Here is a 16,577-nt window from a genome sequence, read left to right as displayed (position 1 = left end):
TCATGAAGAGGACTGACAATAATTCCATTAATGATCTGGATGAAGAAATAGAGAGCACATTCATGAAAGTGAACTTATTATCAGGCTGTAAGTGATTTAAAGCACTTTGGGGGATCGGATTCAAATTCTGTATTATCTTGACAAACGACCAGAAAGCATCAAGTACTAGCAAGAAACAGTGAAGAATGTTTCATTTGTGAAATAACTATGAAAAACAGACTCCAACAATGCTGACCAAGTATATTCACCCAGTCCAAGTGTAGGACCCAGAAGAGCTGCAGTTTTACACTCCAGTTAGAAAACTGTGAGGAAAAGAGAGGCACAGAATGCTGCAAAATCTATTTTAGGTTTAAGGATGTACAGTTATAGATCTAGGTAAAAGTAGAACCTTCACAATATTCTGAAGGAAAGACAAAGATGTAGGTTTGAAGAGTGGATTTAGGCATTAATTATTGAACTCTCACATCTGATTGGTTTATATTTCCAGAGAGTGAATAAATAACCCCTTCTGAAATTCAAAACAATTGTTTCTGTATCTGTGCATAACTTTGCTACAAGTCTCTAAAGGAGAAAAGCTTGAAAACTACACTCACATCCATCACGGTCAGGCAATAGTAAGGCTGCAAATCAGAGACTCTGACCAGAGTTGGTTTAGCTCCTTACATGCAGATAGATCAATTTACTAGAAAAGTATTTCAAAAAAGCTCTGTAACTATACTACTATAATACAAGTAGGAAAATTTCTCAGAATATAATTGTGGCGATCAACCTAAAACATTTGGGAGAGTGTGATTTGGGCAAACTAGTTTTGGGTATTTGGTGCAATTTGGAAAAATGCTGAATCTCAAAATTCTTCACAAAACAAATCTTCCATTCCTCATTCAGCTCGGTCTCTGATGCCCCTATCTTAAAATTCACCAGTAAATCAAGAACTGCCAGATATAAAATTTTAAGAGAGAAGAAATAAGCATTTCTCACACAAATATCTCCCAGATCATGCCACACCTAGTTTTCATGTAGCACAGCAAAGAGTACTTGTCATCATTTCATACTTTAAAAATTGTTAGCAGTATTTGCTCCCACAAATGTATTTCAGAATTCTCTTCTACAGGAAAGATGGCAAAAGGAAAAAAAAAGCCTAAAACAGAGCAGCTATTCCTGATCATATCCAGTAAACCTCAGAGCTACTCGTTACATGAGTGTTTAAGGGATAATACATGAGATTTATTATGAAATAACTGGATTTCATGTTTCTGAGTATTTATTTGAAATGCTTTAAAATATTTTAATTTTTTTTGAAAACTAGGAGATCAAGGAAATGATGGATACAAAATACCTAAATATTTTTCAATAACAGGTCTGAACTCCATCAATGAGGTTAAGGTTTCACAAAGGTTTATCCTGTTTAACTGCTACCACATGAAGGAGAAACCTCCCTGCTGCATGTTCCCACCATTTTCATTAAACCAGCCTCCTCTGTTGATCTCTTTATTGTTGGGGCCCTCCCCCTGCCATGCCGCCCTGAGAGAGGGGCCCTGGGAGGAGACACAGGGTTTCCCTGCCCCTGGTCAGCCTCGTTCCCCATCGGTTGTTTTGTGTTCCCCTGCACGGGCAAAGGACCCTCGGGTCCCGTGATTGCCTCAGTTCCTCGGCAGAGCCCCGGCCATGCGGCTGGAGAAATAAACATCTCTGAAACATCTACCAAGAATCTGTCCATAGATATTTCTTTTCCACGGGCCTTGTTGTTTGATACACGTGTTGCAGTACCCCCGTACTGTAACAAATGGTAGAGAATTGCGAGCAGAGCAATCCCCGACCTTTAAGGACAGCGACTGATTTGTGAGTAAACTCTGGATTTCTCTTCTTGTTTTTGTTTTGCTATTCCATCTCTAAATTATGGAGGAACAGTGGAAAGACTCTTGGCTCTCCGAGCCGCATATGGACATTTATCTTAAAACTTGAAAATATTCTTGAACAACGATTTGTAAATTTTAGCTTAATTCAAGCTCAAAAGGAACTGAAACACTTCCTGGCGTGGTTGTTTAAGAACTTTTTTTACGTTTCTTGGGATTTAATTCTTACCAAAGACTTTTGGAAGACTGTTTGGACACAGTTAATTTCTGAGTCAAAATATATGCTGATGGGAGAATATTTTTGTGAATATTATTTAATTATCAAGACTGTTGAGCAATGTGAGCTGTGTCTTGGTGGAGGGAAGCCTGCCTCACTGAGTCTGTGTGACCCAGGCCACGTGGACCGAGCGCTCTGCGAGCAGCAGTGAGGCAGTTCCTGCGCACGGGTGGAGCGACACGAGCTGCAGTGTTGGCAGCAGAGCGAAGCGCAGTGGGAGCAGGGCAACCCAGCGGTGCCCACCTGGCCCCGCTCAGCGCGTGGTGGAGCGAGCCCCGTGAACACCTGACCAAGAGGGGCAGCGCGCAGGCAGTGGCTGGCAGCGGTGGAGCGGAGCTGTGCCTAGCCGAGACACACCCTGGAGCAGGGCGGGGGGGGGGGGTCGTCGCTCTGGGGCCTGGCCGAGACATGGGTGTGGCCCCAGGCAGCAGCAGTGCAGCTCTGAGAGCAGAGGCGGCGGCGTGCGGGGAGCGGAATGGCACAGCCCAGCCTAGCCCGGTCCGCACTGCCCTGAATGCGACTCTGGGAAGAGCGCGCAGGCACGAGCAACCCCAACGGCCCCAGCAGCCCTGGCAGCTCCAACGTGGGAGCGAGCGAAAGAGAAAGCAAAAACAGTGAGACAGAAAACAGCAGCCACTCAGAAAAAGGAAAAAATCATCGTAACTAAGGTTTTAGGAAGAGTAAAATGGTATAATGTTAAACAAAATTATGATTTTATAATGAGATGTGACAACCAGGAAGACATATTCGTTCATAGAACTGCTATTAAAAAGAATAACCCTAAAAATTACCTGCAAAGTGTAGGAGATGGGGAAGTTGTACAATTTGATATAGTGCACGGAAAGAAGGGTTTACAAGCAGCAAATGTTACTGGGCCTGGGGGTATTCCAGTCAAAGGCAGCTGTTATGCAAAAAGTTATAAACAATATCCATCCCAGCAGCTTCCCCACCCACAGCCTACTTTCCCCTTTTACCCTATACCCAATATGAACCCTTTCCTAAGTTTACCCTATCCCCAATTTATCCCTAATCAGTTTTACACCCCATGGTTTCCCTCACAAAACCATGCCTTTGCCAATTGTTTCCCCAAAATCCCTCTCCAATGCCGAGTGGGGGATGAAGAGGGGGAGGGAAGAAATTAACTATTGTTGTTTAGAGTTCCAACAGGTACAAATAGAAGAAACCCTCTCCTGCCTCAGTTTCCCCACAAAGCATGCCCGGAGAGTCCTGTCTCCCTTCTGTCAGCCTTAAGATGTTCCAGAGAATCTGTATGGACATTTAAAGACTCAGGAGGGTGTCTTGTTTTGTTTTGAAACTGTCCTTGTTATCTCATGTTTATCCAGTTGTTTTCAATGTTAAGTTTTAAATCTCTTTTTGTTAAAAATAAACGGGTGAAATGTTGGGGCCCTCCCTCCGCCATGTCGCCCTGGGAGAGGGGCCCTGGGGGGAGACACGGGGTTTCCCTGCCCCTGGTCAGCCTCGTTCCCCATTGGTTGTTTTGTGTTCCCCTGCACGGGCAAGGACCCTCGGGTCCCGTGATTGCCTCAGTTCCTCGGCAGAGCCCCGGCCATGCGGCTGGAGAAATAAACATCTCTGAAACATCTACCAAGAATCGGTCCACATATATTTCTTTTCCATGGGCCTCGTTGTTTGATATGCATGTTACAGTATCCCCACTGTAACACTTTATGTGCTAATCCAGCTCACTAAGCTGGTAGAAAACTAATGTTAAAAAAAAACCCCAACGTGGTGCAGGGGTAGTAGTTTCAGTCTCCAGAAGAGCTACTGAATTATCTCAGACATTCCGTAAAGCTTATCAACAGGAATGTAACTGCTGATGACAATGACCTTGGTCTTCATTTAATAGAAGACCACCTTCCTGTTATATACTTCCAAATTACAATTCAGGCTGCATGGTTACATTAGAAAACTAAAATCAATCAACTTACTGCGAGACAGATTCTCAAGGGCTTTTCCAAGCTTTTTGCTCTCTTGAAGAATATGATTTAGTTCATCAAAATCATGGTTCTCCGGTTTTGTCTTCCAATCCCATTTAGGATGCTCTATTGACCTTGGCACTAAATATACACAGATATATAGATGAAGTTTAGATTTGGTACTTCAGACTCCTACAGTAGAAAAAAATCTGCACAGTGAGTTTACAAGCTCAAGTATCTTGAGTGGAAATTACTTAACTATCCTTTTATTTTAACAGCTGGAAATATTTTTTTTGGTCAATGTGAAGTAAAAACATCTATGAACAAATGCATACCTAAATGATTCTTGCAACTGAATTAATTGGTAAACAGGATAAATAACACTAATAATTGAAAATAATAAAACTAATGCAACAACAAAAAATATATTGAAACTATTGCACATGATGGTACTTCACTTACAACAAAACAGAATTGTGTGGCTTAGGGGTCAATAAGAAAATATGTCAAAACAAAAATGAGCAACTGGTACTTTTGGCTTTACTAGTTATTTTATAAAGAAGAAGAAAAATATTTTAGATACAGCTTTTAAAACAATTTTTTTTTTCAAAAATCATAAAGTGTAGATAACACAGGTCATTAAAAACAGTGAAACAAAGTAAGTCTCTATCATTCATGCTGTACAGCCCCTAATCTTCATTTTGCTACTTAAACAAACTCAACCTTTGGGAAGCACAGACCTGAGCTTATAGTCTGATGTTCATTATCTATTACCAAAGCCTTTAATTTTAAAAGAACAGTATCTCATCTGCTAAGTTTACCTACAACAAAGAGGAGTGTCTGAGATATGTAGGACGCACAATGAACAGAGCTTCGTTGAACAATGTGAACATCTTGAACAATTTGTAGAAATAACAACAAAAACGATGCTATTTCTGAAATTGCAGTTTAACATGTTCTTTTTGCCAGTGTTCAGAAGTAAGTGAGCTGCTGCTTTTGCCATGAAATGCAATTGTTAGGTTGTCTCCAAACACAGCATTACCATGCTGAGAACTGCACATGCTGGTGTGAAGATGATGATGCCTAGTCCACCTTTCCACCAGAAAGGACCAGCTGCACTTTTACCAACCATCATTTACCAGTTGCTGACCACTCACTTAAAAATAATTCCAAAGAAAAGCCTAAAATGTCCAATATATCCTGGCCAGCTTCAAAATTTTTGTTTACTATTTTGACAGCTGCCAACTAATTTATGCTTATAAACTTCATTTTCACTACATGCTACGAAGGCAACTTACAGACTCCTACAGATTGTGCTAAAAAGGTTTCATGGTAATTTGGAACTTCAGAGTGCTTTTATGATGGTATGGGGAAATTATGCTCAGACATCAGGTCTGGTCGCTATTACAAAACGTGTTACATTACTTGGTATTGAAATTTGCCTTATCGCTGACTCTGTGTGAATATAGAATCTGCTCCACTTTGGATCAACTTCAACTTTCCCTTGTGGAGTTAAGCCAGTAGTTACTTTTCCAGGCAAAGAAATGGGACAAAGTTATGTTGAATTCCTTCTTTCACAAAGAACACGATTCTACCTTCTGTAGACATAAACCAAGTCATCTTCAAAACAGACATCCAAAGACACTGACAACCCAGAGTATATCCTGACCTGTAACACCCACTTAGGAACCTGGGTATTAGGGACGGTAATATATTATACTGCAATTACAGACATTTGCAAAGACAGAAGACAAAAGAGACACTAAAAAAGACCTACAGAGGTAAGAATAGAAGGAAAGGGACACAAGAACCCTCAATAAGAAGAAGGGAAGAGAGGAGCAAGTTGGAGCATCAGAGTCTTGCTCTGCTCTGTGTTCAAAAAAGACAAGTAACGTATTTCCTTCTCAGGACAATGGAATAATGAGCTGTAGTGATTCCCAGTAAATACATAAAGGCTTTAAGGTATTAGGGTATGAGTAGTCCCTACTCAGATGAGCCATTTGTAATTTTTGTTGATACTTATAAATTTCAATCACTATTTTATAATTCCCTGGCTTAATAACTGCTAAGTCAATTAAAAGTTACAGAAATCCTTGTGCGACAAAAATTGACTCTATTCACAGACCTTATCATATACAAATTAAACAGGACAACTTCAGCATTTCTAACCCTTTTTTTCTTATTTACAGAAAACAAAATGTTCCACTTAGTATTTTTTCAAAACTATTACTAACTGTAAATAGAAATTTTTAACAAACTAGAAAAAGAATTCTATAAAGAGTTCTCTCTGTTTTCACCCACCTTTGTTTTACATTGAGATCACATGCTCCTTTGGGAGTCTTCTGCAGTCATCTTACAATCACCCTTCCACATGCCAACACTATACTCTACAGCATCACCCACTAGCAGTACAACAGACTTTTTCTTTCCATATACTGAACTTACCATACCAAAAAAAAGGTCACAGTACCACCAAAATAAAAACAGGCAACAATTTAGTATAGTAAAACCATAATAAAAAAGGACCAAACCTTGGAACTTCCAGGTTGCAGAAAACTTCCACAAGCTAGAATCTGATACCATGTCAGTTTGAAACAAAACACATTTTTTAAAATAAGAAACAACAGAATTTTTGAGAAACCATATGATTTTGAAGCACAATTTGTCACGGGAGAGAAACTAGATGAAATAAATATAAGTTCTACTTTACAGCTGTGGAGCTTCCAGGATCAGCAACTGCCAAGTATACGGAACAACTTGCATCAGGAAAAAAGAGAGTATCAAGACTCTTGTTCTTGAAAAGTACGGACACTTGCTCAAGACAGTGACCTGGTTACTAATTTCAGAGAAATGTCTCACAAACACAGGAATCTTAGACTGCATCTCCCTAGACGGATAGTGGGAAATCAGTCAAAACCATGGCGGAAATTTGCTTCGCATGCTAGTATACAATCAGCTGTGTTTTATTGAACCATTTTGTACTTCAGTGAAAAGGTACCAAAATAGGTATGCTGTCATGAAATATTTCTAAGTTTCAATACAAATTTTTTCAACAATGATTTGGCTCATTCTGAGGAATCAAAACAGAGGGGGAAGTTAAACAGAATTAGAACTGACTGAAATTTTCACTACTTCCAGAGTAGACACAGTTCTTCATGGATACTAAAACAACATCTATTTACTTGCATCATGTGCCATATGTTTGTCCTTTCAAGTTCATTTTCTGCTTGCTTACAGATTTTTTCAAAATATAAACTTGTATCTTCTCAGCTGTAGGATCAATAAGCACTGGTAATTTTCAAATGAATGGCTTTGTTGAAAGCATTTAGAACTGTACAAATACCATATGACCCTTCTTTAGAATCTCCTCAAATACATGATCCTCCTCAGTATGCATGAAGTCTCATAAATCGTTTACGTGCACGTGTCACTACACACTTAGCAAAATCCTTTCATTATACTCTGACCTTCATCTTTCTTTATTACACTCACTCATTCCACAAAATCATATCAGTAATTTCAAATCCCTCATCACATTACCCACCTCAACCTCATCTCTGTTATTTGAGAGATTTATATAACACTTCCTCTTGAAATTATTTGGCTACAATTCAGAAGATTTATTACATCTACATTGTAGCATTTGTATGGAAAGAGATAGAGTTACCCTTTATGGAGCTTTCACCATCTCATCTTAGGAGACTGGACAGACACACTTGCCAGTATTTCTGATTTGCTGGTGGTGTGCTCTGGCCACAAATGCCCATTAGATTCATTCACAATTGTGTTATGAATTCTGCCACAAATCACCACACCTTTATTTTCTGCTGGATGATGGTACAAGATCAGTACCGGTTTCATCTACCCAGAGAAGTCTTTTCAATGCATGATCTACACACAGAATCAGACTAGTTGCTCATTAAATCCTACATTTCATTAATACATTGTATGACCATCTTACATATCAAAAAACAAAAATATGTATCATTTAATCGAGCATAACATTACTCATGCATTTAAATTGTGTAATAGCATTCAGATTAGAGTTTTTTCATAATAAATCCAAACTGCATTACACAGCATCTGGATACTAAAAGGCTAAGAGAATGTTGGCTTACAGCCCAAGACTGACCAAGAGTAGCTAGAAGTATACAACATCATACCTGCAAATGGGATGTGATAAGAATGCTGAACTGAAGCAGCATGAAATGATAATCTGTGATCTGGTTTAATATGGAGGTGGTGAAGAGATCAACCTATTTTGCCTAGAAGTAGCTAGCTGGGAAATAAGAAGTCTGTTTTACAAACAATTTTGAAACTTTCAACTTTTTTTTATTCAAACACAGAATGTGATCATTTAAACATTTCATTTATATACACACAGCCGCCCCTGGCTCCAAGCTTCTGCTTAATTCTGGTTTTGCACACACCAAACAAGTGGTTAGATGGCTTAGATATTAACACTTCTTGGTTGTGTGTTTCAGGTGCACCTGAGATCATAACAGGAAGGAGAAGGGAGTGGAGGTATCTTTCCAGTAAAAAAGTTGAAAGCATAAAGAAGAGACATTTGTGCAGGAATAACATGCACACTGCAGTCAACGTTACTCTACTGCAGGAAAAAAACATTTCCTAATTAAATAAATCAAATACCCTCATATTTCCAAAGATTCCTATGAAATGACAAGTTCAGGATCATTTGAAAAAGACAGTCACAAGACAAAAACTCTGAAACAGAACATCATACGGCTGATGGACTCCATTAAGTTTTGGGTTGTTTTGGTGGTCAGGGGGCAGGGAGCTTTTTAGATTCTTGGGTGTGGGTTTGCTCTTTCCTTTTAAACACAAATCTGAGAATAAATCTTTAGGCCTCAGCAGGTCCAAAACTTTCTGTTTCTCAGATGAGTCCTTGCTACCTCTTTGGAGATGCTTCGGAAAAAAAAGTACAATGAGGTAGAAGTTGAAGACACAAAACAGATGGAATATGGTGTGCACATTTGGATAGAATAATATATGCCTTTAAACATGCTTGCTTGCTGATCTGTGTAGCTGAAGGACATGGTACCTGCTGATTTTGCCATAAACCAGAAAGAAAGAAATGTCAAAAGAGCATTGATATTAATCTATTTGGCAGAAAAAAAGGGAAGCAAGATAGTGCAAAAAGGCACGTCTGAAACCAACCTCTGTGATAGCAACTAAAACAAAATGTAGTTCAAATACACAAAGTATTTTCAAAAAGTTGCAGACACAACTAATTGCAGGTGTAAGTAACGAAAACAATAAGATTAATTAAGGTTTAAATCAGTGTCATGGAAAAAAAAATGGAAGTGCATAAACTGCAAAGCATGGGAGCAGAGGATAATTAGGCTGGAAAGGACCTCTAGAAGTCTTCTAGCCCAGTCTGCTGCCCTAGACTGGTCCATTCAGGGCAGGTTGCTCAGACTATTCAGTTCAGTTTTGTGTATACCCAATGATGGCAATTTCACAGCCTCTACGGACAACCTGTTCCAGTGTTTGACTACCCTTGCAGTATCATTTTTGTTTCCTCTTGCCCTTTTACTAAACACTCTTGAGAAGAATCTATGTCTTCTCTACCATCCTCCAGCATACTAGTTAATGGTAACAATGAAATCTCCCCTGAGCTTTCATTTCTTCAGTATGACCAAACCAATTTCCTTCAGCTTTTCCTGGTCCATCACATGCTCCAACCCTGTCATCATCTTGGTGGACCTCCACAGGATTTGCTCCAGTACATCACTATGTCTCATGATGTGCTCCAGATGCAATCTCAAAAACAAACACTGCTGGCTCTACTCTTGCTACTGCAGCCTGGTACACAGGTCACCTTCAGCACCGCATGAGCACACAGCCACAGCTGCTTCGTATTCCGAGTCCTTGTCCATCAGCATCTCACATCTCTTTCTGCAAAGCTACTTTCCAGACACACATATCCCATTGTCCTGGGATGACTGTATCATACTGTATTCCCTATCATCTGCTCTATGCCAAACATCAATCCTGTGCCTTTCTGTGTCTTTAAGCTGGGTCCAAGAGAAAGGGAGAAAAAAAAACCTGGGACACCCTGTTTACACTACTGCTCAGGGTTATTCCATCCAAGATGCAGGATTTTGAATTTGCCCGTGTTGAAGTTCAAGAGGTTCCTCAGCCCATTCCTCGGTCCTCTCCCTCTGAATAGCAGTCCAGCTACCCAGAATACCAACCATTTCCCACAACTTGGTCTCACCTACAAACCTAAGAGAAATTCTATCCCATCATCCAGGGCATTAGGAAATTCTTTTAAATGGCATTGATCTCAGTATCAGTCCCTTGAGCATGCCATTAAAGATAGACTTTTCAACTGGCTTTTGCACTGCTAGTCACAATCCCTTGAATCCACCAGCTGAGTTAACTTTCCATACATCTTCTTGTCCACTTATTCAGTCCATATCTTATCAACTCAGTTATAAGGATACTATGAGAAGCTGACCAAGGTATCTTTGCTAAAGTCATGGTATGAAACCTTCATTGTTGTTTCTCTAGTTACAGAGACAGTTATTTCACCTAACAGGGCAACTGTGTTGATCTGATCAGACATATATGATCTCATAAATCCATGTTTGATGTTCCAAATCACATTTTCCTCCTTGTGACTAGGAACACCTTCCAGGAAAGTTTGTTCAATAGTCTTTGCAGAGGATGAGGTTAGGCTGATCAGATTGCCCTTCCTCAAAATCAATGAGATATTTGCATTTTTCTAATCATCAGGAACATCCCACAATCCTTATGACCTTTCAATGATGACAGAATGGCCTTGCAATGATATTAGTCTCCTCTTTCAGAACACTTAGAATCAATCCCATGTAGTGCCATGTATTTATGAATGTCCAGTTGCATTAAGCATACCCTAATTCTACCTCCTTTGTAGGCAAAGCAGCACTCCCACACACTGCTTCTAGACCTGGGAACTCAGGTAGCTTGAGAATAGTCTTACCAGCTGAAGAGTATTATTAGGTGTCCTTCAGTCTACAAGGACAGATCCTTGACCCTAGTCTTACTATGGATGTATAAAATATTTCCTTGTTTGACATGAGACCTGGTAGTTTAGAATGCCCAGCCTCCTCTTTGTCCCTCTAATGGGACAAGCTAAGGACCAACAAGCACGAAACTTGTAGCAGGCACACAAGTGAGGGGAGTGATGTGATGTCACCCCCTTATCTGGGATAACAACAGAGAACTCTAGAACTTTAAGAGATGGCATGAAAGCTATTTGGATGCATACCACAGAGTATGAAGAGCAAGCACAGGGCAGAAGAAAGGAACATAGTATGATGAGAGGGACAGCTCACAATACCTTTGGCCACTGTTTCTGACAGTGGATCTCCATAAATTCCTGTTATCCAGCAAAGCTGTTTGATTAGACACACATTATGGGCATTACGAGCATTTATTTGAATGTCTCTATTTATTATTGAAAATAAATTAAAATCCACATGTTTCTTTTGAACAGACTTAAAAATTCATGTGCCATTTTGAGATGTACAGTGGAATTGATGATAAAATTTCAGTTTTTTTGAAGCAGGGAATGTGATTCATGAAGAAGAAACAGAGACCAATGCTCCATTTCTAGAAAAACAAATCCTGAGAAAATCCTGTACAATGGGACACAGCTACCTGTAACAGCTATTTTTGTTGCAGTTATTTATTCTCAGTAAAAAATGTTTCATAACCACACAAGACTGTTAATCACCCAAAAGCACAGTTTTTCTATTGCATAAATTTATCATGATTTATTTTACTCATTGCTGTGTGGTACTTTGACTTAGTGAGGTCACTGGGTAATTTTCCTTTGACTTCTTTGAAGTCTAGACTTTCCCATCTTGCTTTTAGAGGAAAGAAAACAAACTTTGTATTGCAGCATACTATATCTCTGTTCTCATCTGGTACACTCAGAGTTATTACAAAGACTTGGCTATTACAAAAATTTCAAAAAGCTACAAGAGTCAACAGAAGAAAATACCATTTTCCATTTATTTTGGAGAAAAATCTTGTACAAACCAATCTGTGTGTAACTATATTTTTATATGTATACATATTTAGATATATTTATTTGTGAAAAAACCAACATTAAGAATCAATCTTAAAAATTGGATTTCTTCAATAGCCAGTACACAGGAAGCACTATATTTCATTAAGGCTTGTTGTCTCCATTTTCACTAATTTTTTACAGACACTATTCTCTTCAGCCGCTCTGTTTCTATTCTGCCTTTTCTTCCAGTGTACATTTAGATTCCTTCAGCAACTCTCAGAACAGTATACCTGTTCTTCTGACACTACTCCCATACCTGGAACAGTATCTGTTCATAATTCAGAGTTTTGCATTGCCTGACCCACAGAAAAAAAACTATTAGGACCAATATCAACAGAACAGATTTTACAAAAAGGCAATGCAAACTAACGCATCAAACCATGATCAGTATCTGAACATAAAACAGTGCATGACACCCAGAGATAAGTCTATTTTTTAATCCATCTATCCAGAATTCTTTTCTGTCTACAGATGACAACATAGGGCATTATAAAATACTCATAATTCAAGTGAGATTAAGGCAAGAATCAAACTCTTCTAACATATATATATATATGCCTATATATATATATATAGGCATTTCATCTGCTCACAGTTTGCTTTCCATTTTAAACCTAATTCAAAAGAAAAGCATGCTATAGGTTGGAAAGCATGCACAAATTATTAATGTAGTGAAGCTTTCTTACATGACTTGGACTCCGGTGATGGTGGAGAAATGTTGGACACAGCAAGGTCGCTCTTTGACTTTTTAGGCTTTTTTGCATTTACCTGCCAAGGCTTATCGTAACTTCTAAAATCTCTTCTTGTTCCTTTATTTTCTGTTAAAAGAATCAAATTAGATAATTATAACATTTGTAGAGTCATTTTTCAAAGACTTAACAAATAGTTAATCAAAAAAACCCCAAGGTATATCAATCCAAATTAAAGACAGCTCTATTTCTGTTTTCTTTTATATTTAATATATTTATTCCACTTCTTAAATATTAAAACTTATAAATTAATAGGTTTTTCATCAAAAACAAGTCTATTTTTTGTTATGAAAAAGTTTTTAATGCCAATGTTATGTACATGTTTTACTGCCTATGTTAAAACTGACTACCTGATATAAATGGTTGATTTGTCAGTAAATTAATATTTTGACTATCAGCAACTATTTAAGATCTACTATAGTCTGAAACAGATCATTAGTCAACTTTTAAACACAAAACTAATATTGTAATAGTAGCTTGTACCAGAATATGAAAACCAAGACTTCTACTTTACAGTCAGAGCAGATACTATTTCAGAATATTATTTTAATGCTTCTGAAGATTTACAATCATAAATTATTCACACTGGAATTCATAAAGTAGCATAGCATCTCTTATTAAGGGTTGGGATGATAAGTATATAAAAATGTGTATTATTAAAGAGAATACCTCAATAGAGGTTAATCTCCGGCACAAATACACCATGGGAGGGAAAAGGAAAACAAAGAAAGACAGCAAGAGAACCTCTCTCATTGAGACTGGAAGTGTTTCCATTCTGTAACTCTGATCCATACTCACATGATATACACATAGATCAAGCTGACAGACAGCAATCTATATTAAATTCAGTATCTGCTGGACAAACAGGATTTATTCTGCATGCTCAAAACCACAGAGCAGTACCAGTTCAGTAGGTACATGTGCATCCAGGAAATCATGGATGTAAGTGTGGGAAGATCATACTAGAGACCAGCCCTTTCCAGCACACAGAACATACCTGATGTTTCACTCTCTGCCCACAGGGCAGCAGAGCCAGACAATGTTCTCTGAAGCTGACTGCGGTTCCCCTGCTTGGACTGAAGATGATCAATTAGAAATGGGATTGGCTGGTCAGGTGTCTCTGTTATCAGCTTGGTCATCAGCTCCTTTAGAAAATTAAACCAAAACATAAAATTAGTGAGATATTGCACCTAAACTAATCTTGTATTTACCAAAACTAAATGAGCATTTATAAAGGAAAGGTCTGTTTTCAAATTTGAAGAAAACAGCTGGAACATCCTCCAACTACTGCTAGCTTTGCCCCATTAAATGCTCGTATCTGAAGTGTTCTCAGCCTATACAGTCTCTTATCCACTGGAACATAGCTTAAAAAACCCAGTCCCTGCTACCTGTTTGAATTTACCCTAAACAATAAGAATACTATCCATTTAACCATTCAGAACCAGCACATCTTCAGAGCAGCAAGTAGCTCTTCTCTGACCAATACGTCCAAGTTTCTTCTCATTGGAAACTGGTTTATCAGGAAAGTTGGTGAATTTTTCATCTCATCCAGACATGGAACAATTGTCTGGTTAGAATATGCATTCATATCTGAGAACTCCAAGGTCTGATCAAACAGACAGTTTTTAAACCAAGTCCTCAAAAATATTATACTATAGAAATAAGCAAATATTTTATTACACTTTTGGAGACACAGATACAAAGCCAATGTCAACAGCAAAGTATCTTCTATGCCATGCATTGATACTATCCAACTGCTGTTCTACACCTTGGCTGTGCAGGACTGCAGAAAAAAACCCACTCTCCATTATTGCTGCTGGGGTTCTTCCTGGCTTCCTAGGCATAAAACACATTAGGAATCCAGAAAGAAGCTGTGGCTCTGCTTTGCACATGTGCTCTGAGAGGAAATGAATGACTCAGGGCAGGTGAGGTGACCCTGAAACCCATGTAGTTCTACAAGAAATCTGTGGCTGCTGCTGCTGCAAAATGAAAAAGCACCACAGAAGCAAAAAATTACAGGAATGTACAACAAAATGAGAACAAAACCAAAACAAACAAGCAAAAAACACACACACAAAAAAAAGCAAAACCAAAACAACTAAGCTAAATTATTCAGAGCATATATTTTCTCTTCACCTATACCCAAGCATAAATATTAACATAACTTACACACACTTAAGTCTACCTGCTCTTCATCTTTTCCACACACTTTCATTTAACAAAAAATTTTTCAAATGCCAGTAGTTACTTAGCATTACCATTAGTAAAGTGTGTTGGGAAAAGGTACTTCAGAGGAAGTATACCAAATAGCAGTAAACATTAATAACTGCACACAGGATTACTAAGGCACAGCAGGTTATCTTTGTCCACACAAAGGAAAAAATATGCCCAATCTCATGTCTTGTGAACACACAATCTGCTGTGATGTGATTTTTGATACTTACCCACAGTGAAATGAAAAACCCTGGGTGTCTTTGCTTTTGAACTGGAAATCCACAGGGAGAAATTAATCTACTTACTAATCTTAGAATTTTTGAAGCTATGAAGTGTAACTTCATCTAGACTACCTCTCACCAAGGTAGGAGAAACCCTCCGATATACATCATACAAGAAAAATTCAGAAATTGGAGTAATTCATATTTTAGTTGCTTGGCAACCCTAACAGCAAGCCTTTCTTCTTTTCCCTGCCAAAATGCAGAATTAGTGACAATGGAAGGATGTAATCTAGTGCTTGTAATGGACCACAATAGCTGTAGTAATTCCACTGCAGAGGATTCTATTACCAAAGGAAAAGCACCCATCTGTAACAGCTGACTTGTAATTTAAATAATTTCTCAGAATCATGGTTTAAAAATTATTTTTGTCTTAGATTAATAATACACTGCAAAATTAACATAGTATTAAAAAAGGTAATACAGGAAAATCAAAAATTTTAAAATGCCTACATAGCAATGTAAGACAAATGCTACTTGATTGTTGCCATCACTGACTTGCTTGTAACAGGAAGAATGGTTTTTAGGTAACAGAAACACATCTAATAAAATAAAACTGATTAAAGGATTCTTAATCTCTTCTGAGATGTATCAAAAACCTAAAGATCAAGGTGATGTGAAATTAGATCCCATTAAAAAGGACCACTTTTTGTATCTACTGTTATACCAATAAAACTAGAGTGATACAAAGATCTGTGTTGTCCCAAAGAATAATCAGTTTTATTCAGTGACAGCAGTTAGAAAATTTTAAAGAACTGTAGATAGAGGCTATTTTTATCTGGAATAAAAAATGTGTTGTACCAATCCTGTACACCTAAAGTAAAAAAAAAAAAAAAAAAAAGAAAAAAAATGTAACATTGCTGAAATCCTCAGAAACTGAAGAGTATGAAGTTCAGGAAAAAAATCTACTTGTTTGTGTAATAAGCCTCAAACTAATTTGCCTCAAGCACTCTCAAAAATGTCATTAAAAGTAAATGCAACTTAAAATGGACACAAAGACAACTCAGGTTACAAAATCCACCATTTAGGGAAGACATAGGTCTTTACTACAAATATTCTACTGCAAAAGGGGGGAAAAGAAACTCTGAGGAATCTGCTTTTCAAGCTGCTTCAAGCAAGGTTTGGAAGCGGTTTCCAATTTACCATTTTCCATGGAGTTCCTGAACTCCAGACAATGTGCAGAGAA

The 16,577-nt window shown here is 38.1% G+C and overlaps 1 protein-coding gene across 5 annotated transcripts in view; it reads right to left on the bottom strand.

Moving 5' to 3' along the window:
* C2H8orf34 (chromosome 2 C8orf34 homolog) overlaps window positions 1–16,577 on the bottom strand; it is a 151,475-nt gene that overhangs the window by 113,805 nt on the left and 21,093 nt on the right. For 3 of the 5 annotated variants that reach the window (XM_069004909.1, XM_069004911.1, XM_069004908.1), the window contains exons 2-4: window positions 13,897–14,044; window positions 12,837–12,968; window positions 4,080–4,208 (exon numbers count right to left, since the gene is read on the bottom strand). In XM_069004909.1, the coding sequence (XP_068861010.1) occupies window positions 4,080–4,208; window positions 12,837–12,968; window positions 13,897–14,044 (409 nt within the window). The remainder of the gene's footprint in view (window positions 1–4,079; window positions 4,209–12,836; window positions 12,969–13,896; window positions 14,045–16,577) is intronic. The other 2 variants (XM_069004912.1, XM_069004910.1) reach the window with 1 other exon arrangement.

The sequence above is a fragment of the Aphelocoma coerulescens genome, chromosome 2 (genome assembly GCF_041296385.1).
Source record: "Aphelocoma coerulescens isolate FSJ_1873_10779 chromosome 2, UR_Acoe_1.0, whole genome shotgun sequence".
NCBI classification, from domain to species: domain Eukaryota; kingdom Metazoa; phylum Chordata; class Aves; order Passeriformes; family Corvidae; genus Aphelocoma; species Aphelocoma coerulescens.
This window is presented reverse-complemented; position numbering and strand designations above follow the sequence as displayed.